Source organism: Mobula birostris, chromosome 22, assembly GCF_030028105.1.
Source record: "Mobula birostris isolate sMobBir1 chromosome 22, sMobBir1.hap1, whole genome shotgun sequence".
Taxonomy (NCBI): domain Eukaryota; kingdom Metazoa; phylum Chordata; class Chondrichthyes; order Myliobatiformes; family Myliobatidae; genus Mobula; species Mobula birostris.
The window spans coordinates 18,390,729-18,406,803 of record NC_092391.1 but is presented as its reverse complement, the minus strand read 5'-3'; the positions used below and the strand labels follow the sequence as shown (position 1 = coordinate 18,406,803).

The 16,075-nt window shown below is 39.5% G+C and overlaps 1 protein-coding gene across 6 annotated transcripts in view; it reads left to right on the top strand.

Moving 5' to 3' along the window:
- fubp3 (far upstream element (FUSE) binding protein 3) overlaps positions 1-16,075 on the top strand; it is a 94,697-nt gene that overhangs the window by 66,870 nt on the left and 11,752 nt on the right. For 3 of the 6 annotated variants that reach the window (XM_072240191.1, XM_072240193.1, XM_072240195.1), the window contains 6 exons: positions 1,345-1,508; positions 2,498-2,571; positions 3,409-3,488; positions 5,625-5,741; positions 6,878-6,994; positions 10,934-11,002. In XM_072240191.1, coding sequence (XP_072096292.1) covers positions 1,345-1,508; positions 2,498-2,571; positions 3,409-3,488; positions 5,625-5,741; positions 6,878-6,994; positions 10,934-11,002 — 621 coding nt within the window. The remainder of the gene's footprint in view (positions 1-1,344; positions 1,509-2,497; positions 2,572-3,408; positions 3,489-5,624; positions 5,742-6,877; positions 6,995-10,933; positions 11,003-16,075) is intronic. The other 3 variants (XM_072240192.1, XM_072240194.1, XM_072240197.1) reach the window with 3 other exon arrangements.

The window sequence follows — 16,075 nt, the reverse complement described above, 5'->3', positions numbered from 1 at the left end:
TGTATACTTTGGTAATAGGTTTACTGTGACTCCGTTCTCCTTAATGAAATAGATTGCAAAGATCTGAGATCTCAGCACTTATCACAGAACATAGAAATCTACAGCACATTACAGTCCCGCAATGTTGTGCTGACCGTGTAACCTACTCTAGAAGCTGCCTAGAATTTCCCTAGCGCATAGCCCTCTATTTTTCTAAGCTCCATATGCCTATCTAGAAAGCTCTTAAAAGACCCTATTGTATCTAATTCCACTGCCGCTGGCAGTGCATTCCATGCACCCACCACTCCGTTTAGAAAAATTTGCCCCTGACATTCCCTCAGTACCTATTTTCAAACACCTTAAAACTATCCCCCCTTGTGTTAGCCATTTCAGCCCTGGGAAGCAGCCTCTGGCTATCCACACAATCAATGCCTCTCATCATCTTGTACACCTCTGTCAGGTCACTCTCATCCTCCATCGCTCCAAGGAGAAAAGGCCAAGTTCACTCAACCTATTCTCATAAGGTACGCCCTCCAATCCAGGCAACATCCTTGTAAATCTCCTCTGCACTCTCTCTATAGTACCCTCATCCTTCCTGTATTGAGGTGACTAGAACTGAACACAGTACTCCAAGTGGGGTCTGACCAAGGTCTTGTATAGCTGTAACATATCCTTGTGATATTCCACATTTACAACCTGCTAACTTGAAAGTGACTCTCAAATTCTTGAACTTTATTTTCTGTTTTACGAATAACTCATTCAGTGCTTATAATTTCCCCAATTACCTGGGCAAGTTTTGTGGAATAACTTTTAGAATGATTCCCTTTATTAAAAGCTTTTTGGACTTTGAAATAATCCAGTCCTCGAGTTTGCCAGGATAGTTCCAAAATACATTCTTGATTTGTCAAAACAGTTTCCCTTTTCCTATCACCATGTAGTCATATTTTCTTTACTAATCTAATAGATATGTTGCTAATGATAGGTTTGAGGGATTTTTGCAATCACTGGTTTATATATTCCTGCTTTTGTCCCTCTTTCCTTAAATAAAAGGGTTATGCTGCTCTCTTTTAAACTAGGCTTCAGAGAATTCCTGAGAATTCTTGAAAACTAATTTCAATTCAATCATTTGAAATATTCACAAGGAAAAATTCACAGGGAGTAATTAATACTTTTTAGGGCTTGGTGTTCATATTGAGACTTTTCTCAAACTTTCCCAATATTTGGATGTCAGTATTTAAGTATATTGCAGGTGACTAAAATTACAACAAAATTTAAGCTAATGAGCATGAGAATACACTAGCTTTATGATTTTCAGCAAGCAGTTAATCTGTTCAGGCATGTTAATATTTCCATTTTGTTCTTCAGGTGGAGAGACTATCAAAAGCATTAACCAACAAACGGGAGCACATGTAGAATTACAGAGAAACCCACCACCAAATTCTGATCCTAATATTCGAATATTCATCATTCGTGGAGCTCTACAACAAATTGAACATGCTAGACAATTAATAGAAGAAAAAATCAACGGGGTGAGCTTTCTTTAGTTCTTCCATTTAAAATGCATTCAACCTTTTCATTTCACTTCACAGAAACTGCATCCAAAAATTGGACCTTATCTCGTGTTCTTGTAAGTTGAAGGGTCAGGACCCTTCTAACTTCAGCAGAAGTGACCCATGTCAATTCTTGTATGTTTCCTCTTCTGCTGTCTCTCATTTTGCTGATGCACTTTGCATCCACCTTTGGTGCAGTGATTCACAGAATGACCTCCAACATTTGCACGCTCCATCGTCATCAAATGCGCCGGCCACTGGTATAGTGGCTTCCGCACCAGACTTCAGGGCGAGTGATCCCAGATTGGAATCCGGCCGGCTCCTTGCATGCTTTCCATCCGTGCTGGGCTCAGAATCATGCTAAACAGACAAATGGTAAAAGAAATGGTTAGGTTGCTGCCCGGTGCACCAATGAGGTGCAGGAGGACATCAAAACCAGTCCCAACATCCCATGAGTGGGCAAAACCTCCTTCCTCATCTGCTCTATCGCTTTGTATTCTGATTTTTTTAATTTGTCATTCCTCTAAATTGTATGCAAGGCCTAATCCTCCTATCTACCTCATGAGTACAGATTATGACCACAACATCTGGTAATACACATTCCACCTGGACTATTTTGCATCCACTTCATGCCATTTTTGACCTTGACTTCAGGGAGGTGATGTGCCACTGTGGAATTGTATACGTGGCTACAGGAAAGGTCATCTGTCTCAGTAACGTGAATCCCTTGTTACATGTTCTTCCTCCCATTGTATGTGAGTCATGTGTGGTATGATGGATTTGGCTCTGGCTGCAATCCCCTGAAGAAACTTTACCTTGAATTCGATAGAGCTTAAAGAGACTCCCCTGCCTACAGGTCTTGAAATTTACCTTCATCTAACAATTTGGATGCTCAATAGATGTGAATTTGTGGAAAGTATTAAATAACTTCAACCTCTTTCACTTCAGTGTTCTTTGTACACTTTTAGGGTCCTGGTCCTGGCGGCCCTGGAGGATTTAACACGAACCCTTACAGTCAAGGACCACCTGGCCACCACCAAAAGTAAGAATCGTATTAGTATTTTACCCTTGCACGGTTTCCTTTTAATGAACAGAACTGATCAGTTGACATTTGTGCTCTTGAACTAACAAGCTTTTGTTTTGGGATGGAAGATGTTAGGTCATTTCCAGTGTTAGTCGTGTACTTCTGTCCCACCATATGTGGCTTGATTTATTTCTGAGGCTTAGTATCTTATTCTGGGATTTTGAGTTCATAATTAGTCATAGGAGTGGAAGCTGCTTACCTTCTGAGAAATCCTTGCCTGATATAACATGCGCATACAAAATCTATTCTTTGGAGTATCTCACAACTTTGTTAAGACTTATAAAATATCCAACCTAAAGCAGAGATTCCCAGGGGTTTTAGCCAAAACCTATAAAATCTTTTTACTTTGAGTCCCCTTTAATTTTCCAGCTACTGTAATCCATCTCTCTCCCAGCTTTAAACCTACAACCTAACACAACACTACTCACCTGCATGAACAAGTAGTAAATTTTCTCCTTGTTTCCTCCTCCTTTTGACTCCACTTCTTTCCCTCCCCCCCCCCCCAATCTTCATCCCACAATACTTGCACCAAAATGTTTCCCTTTTAAATCTATGTTGTGCACCATACTGGTGAGAGTCGAAGGCTGCAGCCTTGCCTACTTTGATTGTCAGTGCCAAGCCTGCCATGGAAAGTTAGCTGAATTTCTAGCTTTTTGTTTCCTGTATTGTTTGGAGTTGACTTAATTGCCCCCATTTTCATATGTCGGTATTTAACCCATAGGTTAAGTAGTAGATACCAGAGCCAATGTACAAATTATACAAGTTTAGTTGAATCTATTCTTTCTCCAAACATAGTGGTCCTCCACAAGCCTTTATGACACAGGGATGGGGAAGTGCGTACCAACCCTGGCAGCAGCAAGGGCAGCAGGATCCAAGTGAGTATCTTGTTTGCTTTCAGCAAAAAGTCTTTGCTTTTCTTGTACATTGTGGTATTGGCTGAGCACATTTTGATTTCCTTTCTCATGTGCTCCGCAGGCCTGATAAAACAGGCTTTTCATCACCCTTGGAGTATTAAAAAAACACACTGCATAGGCATGTATAGAAATCTCAAATACTTATCAGTGTTGTTTCATTCATCCTTTCTGCTCTATAGTTCTGGTACCCACAAAACCTGTTTTAGTAACCTCAGTTGGATTTAGTATAATTATTTACCAGTTTGTTCTAATCCATCTGCAGTATATTTTTTATTCAACAGCCAGCAACCTCAGGTTTATATGTGGCAAACCTTGGACTATTTAAAGTAAACTTGCCTACCATAGGACAGTTTAAACATATTCATTGTGTTCTTGCAATCATATTGATGTTCTTCTCCTATTTTCCTCCTTTGAGAAGTAGATTATTAAAATCATTTTCTTCCCCCAAGAGCATAGCATCCAGAATTGTAATTTGACCTTGTGCAAACAAACCCAGCGTTTGGTGAATGGCGTAAGAGGAGAGGGAGGACAAGAAAACATCAACTCTTCATTCAGCAGTGTAACCTTGTAAAATTTGGCAATCAGTCTTCAATAACTTAGTGAAACAGTAGATACCAGGGCTAATGTTGAAATTGTGTAATACTCTGGGAATGAATGCACATTTTAAAATGTATTGTGGTTGGATTTATTTGTTTGTTAGCACTATGATCCTCCGGAAACCCTTTATGACAGGGATACCAGCCGGTGGTGTATGCCACACTGGACTTTGAGGCGAGTGGTTTCAGGTTCGAATCCAACCAGCTCCTTGCGTACTTTTCTTCCATGCTCGGTTGAACTTCGAGCTGGCAACTTGGTCTTGTTTAAAAAAAAACACAGACATGCTAAAGAAATGGCAAGGTTGCCATCCGATGTACCACAAGGTGTGGAGAGGGAAAACAAAGAAATAAAGACCAGTTCTCACAACACTGAGCAGAAGAGTAGGTTTAATCACTACAGTCACAGAATTATGGCAGAGAACGAGGTCAATTTCCCATTAACTGAAGAGCATTCTATTTTTAAGGGAATCTTGGGTGTAAAAATAGTCTTTAACACATATATAAAAAAAAGTTTCTCCGGGATTTTCTTTCTAATTTTAAACTTTGCTTAGTTGTATGCCCCAAATTGTTTTCTCTAATGTTTAAGTATCACTCCAGCATGTTAATGTGCCAGTAGTCTAGTGAAATACAGCAAGCAAAAATAGAGATTAAAGGGTGATGAAAAGTCTTAAGCCAAAATGTGACAGACTTAGGTTTTGGATGAGGCCTGAAGATACTGAATCAACTGCTGTGCAGGATTCAGTAATGTGGGTATGGATTCTTACAAGGAATATGAAAGCATCTCTTCTATCCTGACTGGGTTTGCTTTTTTTCGCTAGTTAACTACTGTTCTGGAGTTGTACATGGAGCATTCTAAACTGTCCTCAGTTTGCGTGCTTCCATCCCTGATTGATTCCATTACAAAAGCAGTTAACTGCTTTGTTCACTTTATCTAACCTCGCTGAGGGTGCCTTTTCAGTAGAAGTTATGAAATATCTCGGATTAGACTCAGTGTAGTAGCTCTTACCCATCAGTATGCTATGGAAGTTACAGGAAGCCTTCAATGAGGCTTTGCTTCCTCTCCTCCCAAAGCCATGCATTCACTTGACAAAACCATTTGAAAGCCCAGTCATTTGGCTCACTAATCATTTTATTCTATCATCACTTATTGTTACTTTTACAAAGTCACCTTGTGACTGGGTGGATGTATTGAGGTGATTAATATTGGCCTTGCTGGTGATCCTCCTGTAAAGAAGAATTCAGTAAGAGAAGGATCAAATCTAATATCACTGGTGGCGACCAAGAAGGCATTAACAGGGGAGGTACTTGGACTCTGATTCATTTGGATACACTTGTCTTTTTGGTTGGGTGGTGGGTTTATATTCAAATGGTTCAAAATTATTTCTTTAAGACTTTGACATCAAAAGCAGTAACGCCACAGCATTATGAACTATTCCTACCACACGAGTTAAAGCTATCAAAATTAGTCAGTGATCGTTACTGTCACACTGTGTGTGTCTAGGTAAAGCTGCACAGCATTTGGGTTCAGCAGCCTGGTCAGCCTACATCTCCCAGTTTTACCAGCAGCCTAGCCAGCAACAGCAAGCAACAATGGGGCAGAACTCGCAACCAAATTCAGGTGTGTATTTGTGAAGAGAACTATTTCAACAATGCGAGCATATGCATTCCACTTCCTGCGGCCCAGCACTTGCTACCTCTGCAATTCCAGAATCAACATTAATGCTCTCCTTTATCCTCGCTAATGTGAGAGGGGCAGTGAATATGCTCTCTAAGGCTGTTCTCTCACTTGATTCTAAGCATTATCAAACTTTTGATTTTAAATTCTTTGTCTGTTGGCTAAGGGTGTTGAGTTAAAGGTAGCCTCATACACTTTAGTATGGAACAACCCAAACTATCTTATTCTTTATATCTCCCTCAGTTTTTCTCCTTCCTCGCTTCTTAGTTGTCGTTATTACACCCTGTTGATTGAATACCATTTATCAGGAGGGTTCTCGACTCTCTGCTAACATTGCTCCAGGATGGCTGTAGTTCCAGTTTTTTTTTGGTTTGCTTTGTTTTGCTTTTACTACGTGCTAGTCTGCAGTGGAAAAATCTCCTGGGTTGATGGTATCCAATACTTTCTGCTAATGTCACTTCAGTGGTATGGTTGTGAATTCTGTTTTCTGTGATTGGAAGTAAAATGGGTTGTTACATCAGGATAAATGGAATTTGCTCTGTACTATCTTGGGTTCCACTCAGTGTAGTAGCATTTAGCACATGCCTGTTATGTATGCTATGGGAAGGCTTCAATGAGGCTTTGCTTCCTCTCCTCCCAAAACCATGTATTTACTTCTGACAAAGCTATTTGAAAGCCCAGTCACTTGGCTCACTAAACATTTTATCCTGTCATCGCTTTTTTAAGCTTTTACTAAAACATCTTGTGACTGGTGGATGTATTGAGGTGATTAATATTGGCCTTGCCGGTGATCTTTCCTGTAAAGAAGAATTCAGTAAGAGAAGGATCAAATCCAATATCACTGGAGGCGACCAAGAAGGCATTAACGGGGGAGGTACTTGGACTCTGATTCATTTGGATACACTTGTCTTTTTGGTTGGGTGGCGGGTTTATTTTCAAATAGTTCAGAGTTAGTCCTTAAAGCTTAGACATTGAAATCTAAGCAGTAATGCCCACTGCATTATGAACTATTCCTACCACACAAGTTAAAGCTATCAAAATTAGTCAGTGATAGTTACTGTCACACTGTGTGTGTCTAGGTAAAGCTGCACAGCATTTGGGTTCAGCAGCCTGGTCAGCCTACATCTCCCAGTTTTACCAGCAACCTAGCCAGCAACAGCAAGCAACAATGGGGCAGAACTCGCAACCAAATTCAGGTGTGTATTTGTGAAGAGAACTATTTCAACAATGCGAGCATATGCATTCCACTTCCTGCGGCCCAGCACTTGCTACCTCTGCAATTCCAGAATCAACATTAATGCTCTCCTTTGTCCTCACTAATGTGAGAGGGGCAGCGAATATGCTCTCTAAGGCTGTTCTCTCACTTGATTCTAAGCAATATCAAACTTCTGATTTTAAATTCTTTGTCTGTTGGCTAAGGGTGCTGTGAGTTAAAGGTAGCCTCATACACTTTAGTATGGAAGAACCCAAATGACTTTCTCAAACTCTATCTTTATATCTCTCTCTCCAGTTTTTCTCTTCCTTTGCCCCTTAGCTGTCGCTATTTAGTTCTGTTGCCTGAATACAATTTATCAGGAGGGTTCTCGACTCAGTGTGCTAACACTGCTCCTGGATAGCTGTAGTTTTGCAGTATTTTCTTTTTTGGCCTACAATTTATTTGGATTGTTAACAGTGGGTAAAATTCTGCTGGGTTGATAGTGTCCAGTATTTCCTGATGTTGCTGTTTCAGTAGTATTGTTGGGAAAACTGTCTTCATGATTGGAAGCAAAGTGGATTGTGACGTCAGGGTAAATGGAATTTGTTCTGTATCTAAGGTTAAAGTGTCCCTTTGCAAAATGGGCTTGGATCACATCCAGTTTCACTCTGCAAGGTTTTTGTAGTGCATTTATATGCTTAAAGAATCTGCAGTTAAATCAAAACATTTGAAAAATGTTGGAGATGGGAGCCCATTTCTAGCATGTCATGTAGTTGGGTATCTTAATGTATTGCAAGCAAAACCATCAGTTATTTATAACTTGATCGCAAATCAGATTGCTAAGAAGTTATTATACAGTTAATTGTGTGTCTATCAAAACTTCTATGCTGTATGTTGCCCTATATGGATTCCTGTATAGTTTTGTAGGGTACCTTGCCCTTAAAACTTTCTGTAATTAGTCATTCGTGGTGGTTGCTTGACAATCAGAAAGGAAGAAGCTTCGAAGTAAAAGCAGCATCTGTAGAGAGCCAGAGGATGTTTCAGCTCAGTGATATTTTTCATAAGAAGCAAGAAATGATGGAAATCGAAGATTTTTAAAAATGTACAGTACTGTGCAAAAGTCGTAAACACCATGCTGTACTTGACAATGTGGAGCAAAGAGCGAGTTTGTAAATTTGATGGGAGCAAAGGAGCTTGGAATGCAAAGGTGGAGCGCCGCGGGAGGGGTAGCTTGCATTGAAGTGCTGGGGGGCGGGTTGCAGATGAAGACACATCCAGCCCTGAGACACCAGGCAAGGTCGTATGAATTCACAGTTGGTATAGTGATCATTACAGAATCCTGCTCCCTCCCCTCCCCAATTTCCAGCCATGATTCCCCTCTCCCTGTCCCCTTCCCACTCTCAGTCCACAATACAGACCCATATCAGAATCAAATTTATCATCACTCAACTATGTCATGAAATTTATTTTTTTTTGTGGGAACAATACATAAAATTACTACAGTACTGTGCAAAATGCTTAGGCACGTATATATTGCTAGGGTGCTTGAGACTTTTGCACAGCACTTTAAGTGTTGGACAAGGGGTGCTAGTGGAGAGAGCAAGAAGAATCAGTGAAACTGGGAGTGACTGAATGACACAAGTAACACTGCTGAATGAGAGTACTTTAACCACATTGATCACAGTTGATGTATCAGGAGGAGGAAATGTAAAGAAAGGAAGATGGATGAAGATTTGGGAGGGTGTGATTGGCGCGAAATGCTGCAAACATGAGACACAAATCAGTAATCACTGGAAATCTGAAATACAAAAGAATACTAGAAATACAATGCAGGCCTGGCAGCATCTGTGGAGAGAATATAACTGAATTAATGTTATAGGTTGATCTTTCATCAGAACAGGGCAGTTCTGTAAAAGCTGGTTGCTGAATTTGGTGTCTATTCAGAAGATGAGTTGCTGTTGCTTAAACCTCTGTTAGACTTTTCTGGAGCAGTTTTGGTTTCTATTGCTCCAGCAAGCTCTGTTAATTACTATTGTATTGAGCTGCACATCACTGATCATGACTCTGAACTGTGCCATTTAAGTTTTATCAAAGAGGCTCTCATCAGTTAGAATTGCAGAAGAACTCAATAACATCCTGAAAATCCCATTGCAGCCTTGACTGCGAAGTTCAACCAGCAAGTAGTATTAACTGCACTGTGCTTCAGTTATGAATGTTGCTTTTAAAAATACATTTTCACAGAAATGCTGAAGTAGATATTTCTGTCAAGATCATTGTTTATTGATGTACTGTAGCATAACTAACATTAGCACCATTTAGCCATTATTAATGTGCATTTTAAAAGCTACCCTTTTTTCTCAGCCTTGCACTAAATGTGTCTGCTATTGTAAGAGTTGTGCATTGTGGTGCCAGATACAAGCTTTTCTTCGGTATGCTTTACTTGGTCTATAATAGTAGCTAACCCCTTCAACTGAATGTTCTTCATTAAATGAAGGCTGATTTTCAGACCTTGTACTAAAGCTCAGTGAAGCTATGAATATGTGGTGCTGGATTAGATTTGAAGGAAATGTAGCATTTTTATAGCAGCTTTAAATATCCCAAAGCCAATGAGTCATTTTAAGATGCATAGAGAAAACCTGTACATAAATGTTTGTTACGAAGCTGTTTTGCTGAATCTTTCATTGCTAGTTAGCCTTACTTGCAAATAGAATGTTCCATAACTGAGAGTGGGATTTGTAACTTCTACAAAAGTTCTAAATTAAGGTAATTTGAAACTCATTATTCCAACACTGTAACAGTTCAGGGAATTCCTTGGTGTCTTTCTTTCTCACAACCCATTAATTATATTCTGATCTGGAATGCTTTGTCACTTTTCTGATTGGTTATCCTCCAGTTGTATAACTTGATTGTTTTCCATTCACCAACCTCAAAGTATGGGCTGCTCCTTGCAATTCCAACTGGTTTGAAAGTCTGGAAATCGAAGTGAGGTTTCCACTGATTCTTCTGAGCTATTAGCTTCGAATTGCATTGAGTCTGGGCCTTCCTTTTTAACACCCTCAAAACTGTAGCACTGTTCCTTCCCAGTTTTCTTTCATTAATTGCTATGTAGCGATATTTTCTGTATTTCAACATTTAGTTCTGCTAAAGGCTCATTGAAAGCAATACGAAATCTTGTAAGATTTGTCAAGAAAATCTGGTCTTCCAATAGATCTTTGTATGTGTCTTGACTACATGATGAAGCTGTTGATGCAATCATCTGGAATTTGATCTGTTTACCTTGGCAAATAGAACTTTTTTTTTCCTTGGGAAAGAGAATTACTGTTTCTCATTTTCATGCACTAACTGCCTTCGTCTCCACCCCACTCCCAAAGTATAGATAGCATAAATATAATTGCAGATGTACAGTTTAGTTATGGAGAAGAAAAAAGTCTGCTAAGATTGCAAGTCTTTTCTGATGTTCCTGTGTAAATATATTTTTTCACTCCAGGAAATGCTTGGGCTTGGCTCACTGCCTGTTTGATAAGGCTGAGATCCACAAGGCCAAGTATTAAATTATGAACAACCTGTGTGTGGAAATTATTAAAATAAGTTCAGAACCACATGGTAAAATGGAGCTGTCTAGGACGATGCGTTGGGAGATTATATCCCAGTACCTAAATGCTCCTCCTAACCTTAACAATCAAAAATCATCTAATCCTGTTTGGACTATGTTCTGAATTGTCTTTGAGCAAACTTGGTTGAAATTGAATCTTGTGTAGTTATTAGTAACACTTGCTAATTATGCAAAGTAACAAAACACCTGTTTACTGTAAGTATCCTTGGTCTGAAGCTATTCTGAAAGCTAGGTCTCCTTTTTCTTTGCAAAAGAATCCCTTATCTTTTTCTGAAAAATGTCTTTTTATCGATTTGTGAAATGTAATTTTTTTAAACCTGCCCACAGATCAGAATGGTGGCCAAACTGGTCAGATGGATTATTCCAAAGCCTGGGAAGATTACTACAAAATACTTGGTATGCACTTTTCTTGGACTGATATTCTATAATATTTTTGAGTTACCTTCTCAAGAGTATTTGCACAAAGCAGCTACTGTGGAATAGAGAATTCCCTCCTCCCCCACCTCTTACTAACTCTTCCAACCCCACCTCTGTCCCTTCTTGCTTCAAGTATTTATAATCCTGCTTTGGTTGAGCTTCTGCTTTTCCAGTTGAGTAAGCGGATATCTTCCGTGCTGTTTTATAAGGAGTGAATTATGAATACGTAAGTGGTTATTGTGATTTGTTCACTGAATTCTACTGCTTGGAGGATGGCAAAAGGTATTATACAGAAATGGTCTCCAGTATGGTACATCAGTCAAACTGAGCGATATAGGAGTGCAAGATATTCTAGTTGAGAGTCCAGGTCTAATCCATAGGGTCTCTATTACGGAACTGCAACTAGAAATAAATCAATTATGTGGGAGGGATATGGATCCACCTTCTGTGCAGTATACTTTATTTACTTTGGATAGCTAATTCCAAAACCCTGCTGGATGCAAATTTAATCACGAGACTGTACAAAATATTGGAAATCCAGAGCAAAACACACAAAATGCTGGAGGAACTCAGCAGGTCGGCCAGCATCTATGGAGAGGAATAAATAGTCGATGTTTCAAGCCAAGACCCTTCATCAGGACTGCAAGTTGGGGGGGGGGGGGCGGCGAGCCAGAAAAAGCAGGGCAAGAGGAGCACAAGCTGGCAGGTGATAGGTGAAACCACATGAGGGGGAAGGAGCATAGGGATGAATTGAGAAGCTTGGAGGTGATGGGTGAAAATGATTTATTTTATTCCAACCAGGGAATGACTGTATGTATAGGTTATTGAGCAGTGGCATTTTATTTGTCATGTGGCCAAAAGTGACACAGGCAGTGGCAACATCACCACTTGCCGCAAGATAAGTCGAGGGAATATTTTTCCGGAATTGCTTTGATATCCGAAGGCTGACGTACTTGTCCACAAGCTCAATACCTTGTGACTGGTTGAGATTTATTGAAGTGGGTGGATTGGGGTGATTACTAGCTACCTTCTGTGTTACTTGTTATAGCCAGTTTAGTATTGCCAATAGAATGGAGTTGTAGTTCAGTTCATTCAGTTTGAGAAAATAAGTTTTGCACCATAGAATGCATTTGTAAAGTGCATATGACCTGTACTAGCTCTTTACAAAAGCTAAACAATTGGTAAGTTCTCCTTTCCCCCCCAGGCCTTTTTTAATAAATTCCATATTTTGCTTACACCAAGCTTAGACTAAGTGTTCTGAGGCTCTGTTATGAAATTGTCAATCTCTCCTAACAATCCAACTTGCGAGTTTAAGGCCATTACTTACTAGCATGGCGATCATTGGAAAGTTTTATCTGGATTTTTGCAGTCATATCTGTTTTCTGTTCTAATGAAAGTTCCAGTCGGCTGCAGCAATTGAAGGTCTACTTTGCTGAACAAGTTTGCATTAATGATTAATATCTGATTACTGGAAATGTGTGCTTCAGCAGTAGTGCTTTTTCTGGCTATTCTCATCAGATCTGGGTAGCTTGGAGCAGTAGAGTGAAAATCTGTGTTATCCCCTGCAGAGATCATCAGATCATATGGTCAGCACTTGCTATCTGAAATGCTTTCTTGTAATTATGAACGTGAACATTTGAACACATTTCGTTACCTTTAGGAAATTATAGGCTTAGTAGTTCCATCACTTGGCAAACATAATTTGTTAAAGGCGATGTGTTTTATGATGACTTTGTTCTCCATACCTGAGAACTTGCTTAGGGAGTGTCCATATGAGACCCTAATCTAAGAATTTAGTTACCTCAGTTAAACAGTAATTTTAATTTTCTATATCCTCTTTACTGCAAATATTGTTACACACATTTAGTGCTTTGCTTGTTCTGAATGTTAAATATTTGAGTTTTGTTTTGAAACAGAAAACTCATGAAGAATCTTTTGTTGCCTCTAGCAGGTGGAACCTGTAGTTGGTCCTAACCTGCCTATGTAGGGTCTTGTCCTATGACTATGGCCAAACCACTTGCCCTCAGATTTTTTTTCCTTGTCCTTCAAAGCCTTTTATGTTTCGATGCTCCCTTCCCCCACTTTAATGCCCCCTTCCCCCACTTTAATGCCATTTGTAGCTGGTCTGAGGGATAGAAGACCTTCAGGGTCAAAACAGCACTACGCTCTTCAAAAGACAGGGGAAAGGACTCTGAGCTATTCATGTTGAGGGTTTATTGTGAATGCTACTGGGGTCCACGCCTGCTGGTGACTTGTGCCATCTTCTGGCTGCTGATATTGTCTGTTGCTTATTTAAGGTTGTTTCGCTGTGTCCCAAGGCCAAATGCTAGCCACTTTGCTGGAAAGAATTATGTTTGTGCCCACTACCATTGTCCTTTGCTCTGTGAAATTGAGTTATGGACTTTTTGAAACAAGTTTGAATATATGACATAATTAAACTGTTTTTGAGGCATTTTCAATTGATTGCACAGATTTTAAGCATGCTCTATGTAAAATTCTCTTTTAAAATTGATTTGCTTTTATCTCCAGCTTTATTAAATATTGTTTAAAATCGCATGTTCAGAATACTTAGAAAAACTTGCTATATTTGGGGTTGCCTGGTAGTTACGAAAGCTGTTTCAAACCCTACTATTTACTATTGTCTGCAAACTTGGCAAAACTGTCAATTGTTTAATTATCATTTTGTAACCTGTAAGCAATTAATTTGGGATTTGACAATTTTTGATCCTCATGGCTGCTGAGACGAGCAACCAGCTATAGTTCCAACTCATCATTCTTATTCTATAATCCCACCCATTGCACAGTCTAGAGTCTAGAGTTTACAGTCTGCATCGTGTTGCACTGCATTTTACCTTGTGAGGAGTGATCACTTCTGTTGTTACATTGCTATTTGAAGAGTTGCGATCTGAGATGGCACCTGAGGGAGTGAGGAATGAAATTGTTACTGCAGAAGATCTATTCAATAGATGAAGGATTAAAAACATTCTCACAGTGCTGCTTGCCCTGGAAGATGTGTATAGAAACTTGTAATTCTGCTTTGTGTGAAACTCATCCCAAAACATTGGAGAGTGTCTTCACACAATTTCATACAGAACTACCAAGGGCATTTAAAGTGAGAGGAGTAGAACAGTAGTATTGCTACAGTTTTGAGTAAAGCTATCTGATAATTCAGAAATACCTATGGTTACAGTATCTTGCTCACTAATTAGCCTGGAGTACAAGCCCAGGGATTTGGGGAGTGGGCCAGGTGAGCGGCTGGAGCTAGTAACTTGAGTATGATCCAAGTGAGTGACCAGACCCTGGGTCAGGAGTACTTACGTGCTTCACAATCTGACACACCATCTAAAACTTGTAATTTGAAATATCCTGCTCCCTTTAAGCTCATCGGGTTCACTGGAATATTATAGTGCATCAGGTGAACTGGGTCTGTTGGTGTATTAACAACCAATATTCTGGGCGGGGGAGGGGGACTTGTTTAGTACACCAAAGGCCCAAGGGTACCAAATAATTGGAGCTGTACTGTAGTAAACATGGATTAGTTTCATTTACTGAGTTGTACTTCAACAGATTTTTTAACTTTTTCTGATTTTGTGTGTTATATTCCTTTGTTCAGAAATGTTCTAATACTTGCCTGTAGTTTTGTTTCCTGCAACTTGCAGTGGTAATCTGCCACCTGCCTTTCATTGCAAGTAAAATTACTTTTATCCCCTTGGAAATCAGTGATTCAGCAGTGTCATTCTGTGCTGCATTTTGAAGCCATTTCATTGTATAGTTTTAAACATGCTTGTGGGGTTTTGTGCTAGTCATTTCAAGAACCTATGTCTAAGCTTTGTACATAATTCACTCGTTGGTCAGAATAACCAGTGTTTTTATATAATCCCAAAGTGATTGTGAATACAGGGCAAGAAAGTACTTATCTGGACCAGAATGAGATGCATTGCATGCATCTTCATCGCATATGCTGCATCAGAGTTCCCAAGAACAATGAACAGTGCATCATTTAATACTGCTTTATTTGGGTGAGAGAAAAAGCAACTTGAGTAGCAATTTATAGTACAAAGCTGTGAGGTACTGTTTATATCTGACCTGCTTAGTGTCCCTCGTTGGCTCACTTTTTCACAGCATGGAGAGAAGTATGTAGAACATGTGTTTCTATGTTTGAAGATGGGGCATGCAGATTAGAAACCCACCTATGGTAAATGGTATTAGTGGATCATTGGAATCAGGATGAATAGTACAGTATTTTACTGTTGCACTCTACTCTCACTTCACGTAACTGTTTAAGGGTAGTATGTTCAGTTACAATGGGAGCATTGTTGAATTGTGGCTGTTAGCACAGCTACTTGGCTGTTATGTTCATAAATGTAATCCCCATGAATCATCATGGGTTATGACCTCATTATCACCAGAACGCTTCATCTGTTGTCACACTGACACTTTACTGAATGGAAACATCTGGCATAAAATCATCTCCATGTTTTATTACCCTGAAAAGCTTATTACGTGGTCATCTCTGCCAAGTGGCTCAGATGTGTATCAAACAAGTTTCCACTGTTGCAAACATCAATCAGTATCTGTTTAATGAGTAAGTGAAATTTTGTTCGATTTGTCCAGGATTCATTGCTAAATGGCCCAGCCAAACATTCTCAAATAATTTTCAAGTGAACTAGCCCCTAGACGAGACCAGTTGGGATAGATTACTAGAAGTTGTTTGCTGCAGTAAACTGAAGAACAACAAACTAAAATGATTAAGATGCAGCAAAAATAAGTCGAGGAAGAGGGTCCAGTTTAAGAATAAGTGTATTAAAAAATCATCATATTGATGCAAAAAACTAGTTCAAAGATCAGGATATAACCTGGTGAATGGCGTCCAAGGATTTGTATTTGAAACATAAGTATTAAGTGTAATAACCACAAGTACATGTGCTTGATTTCTCAATTATCCTCCCTACTTGTATCTGGTCCATCAACAGAAAAGACCAATCAGAAATGGTAGCACAGTATATACAGGTAGGCAATAATAGCTCTGAGAATCCTTAACATTGACTCCGG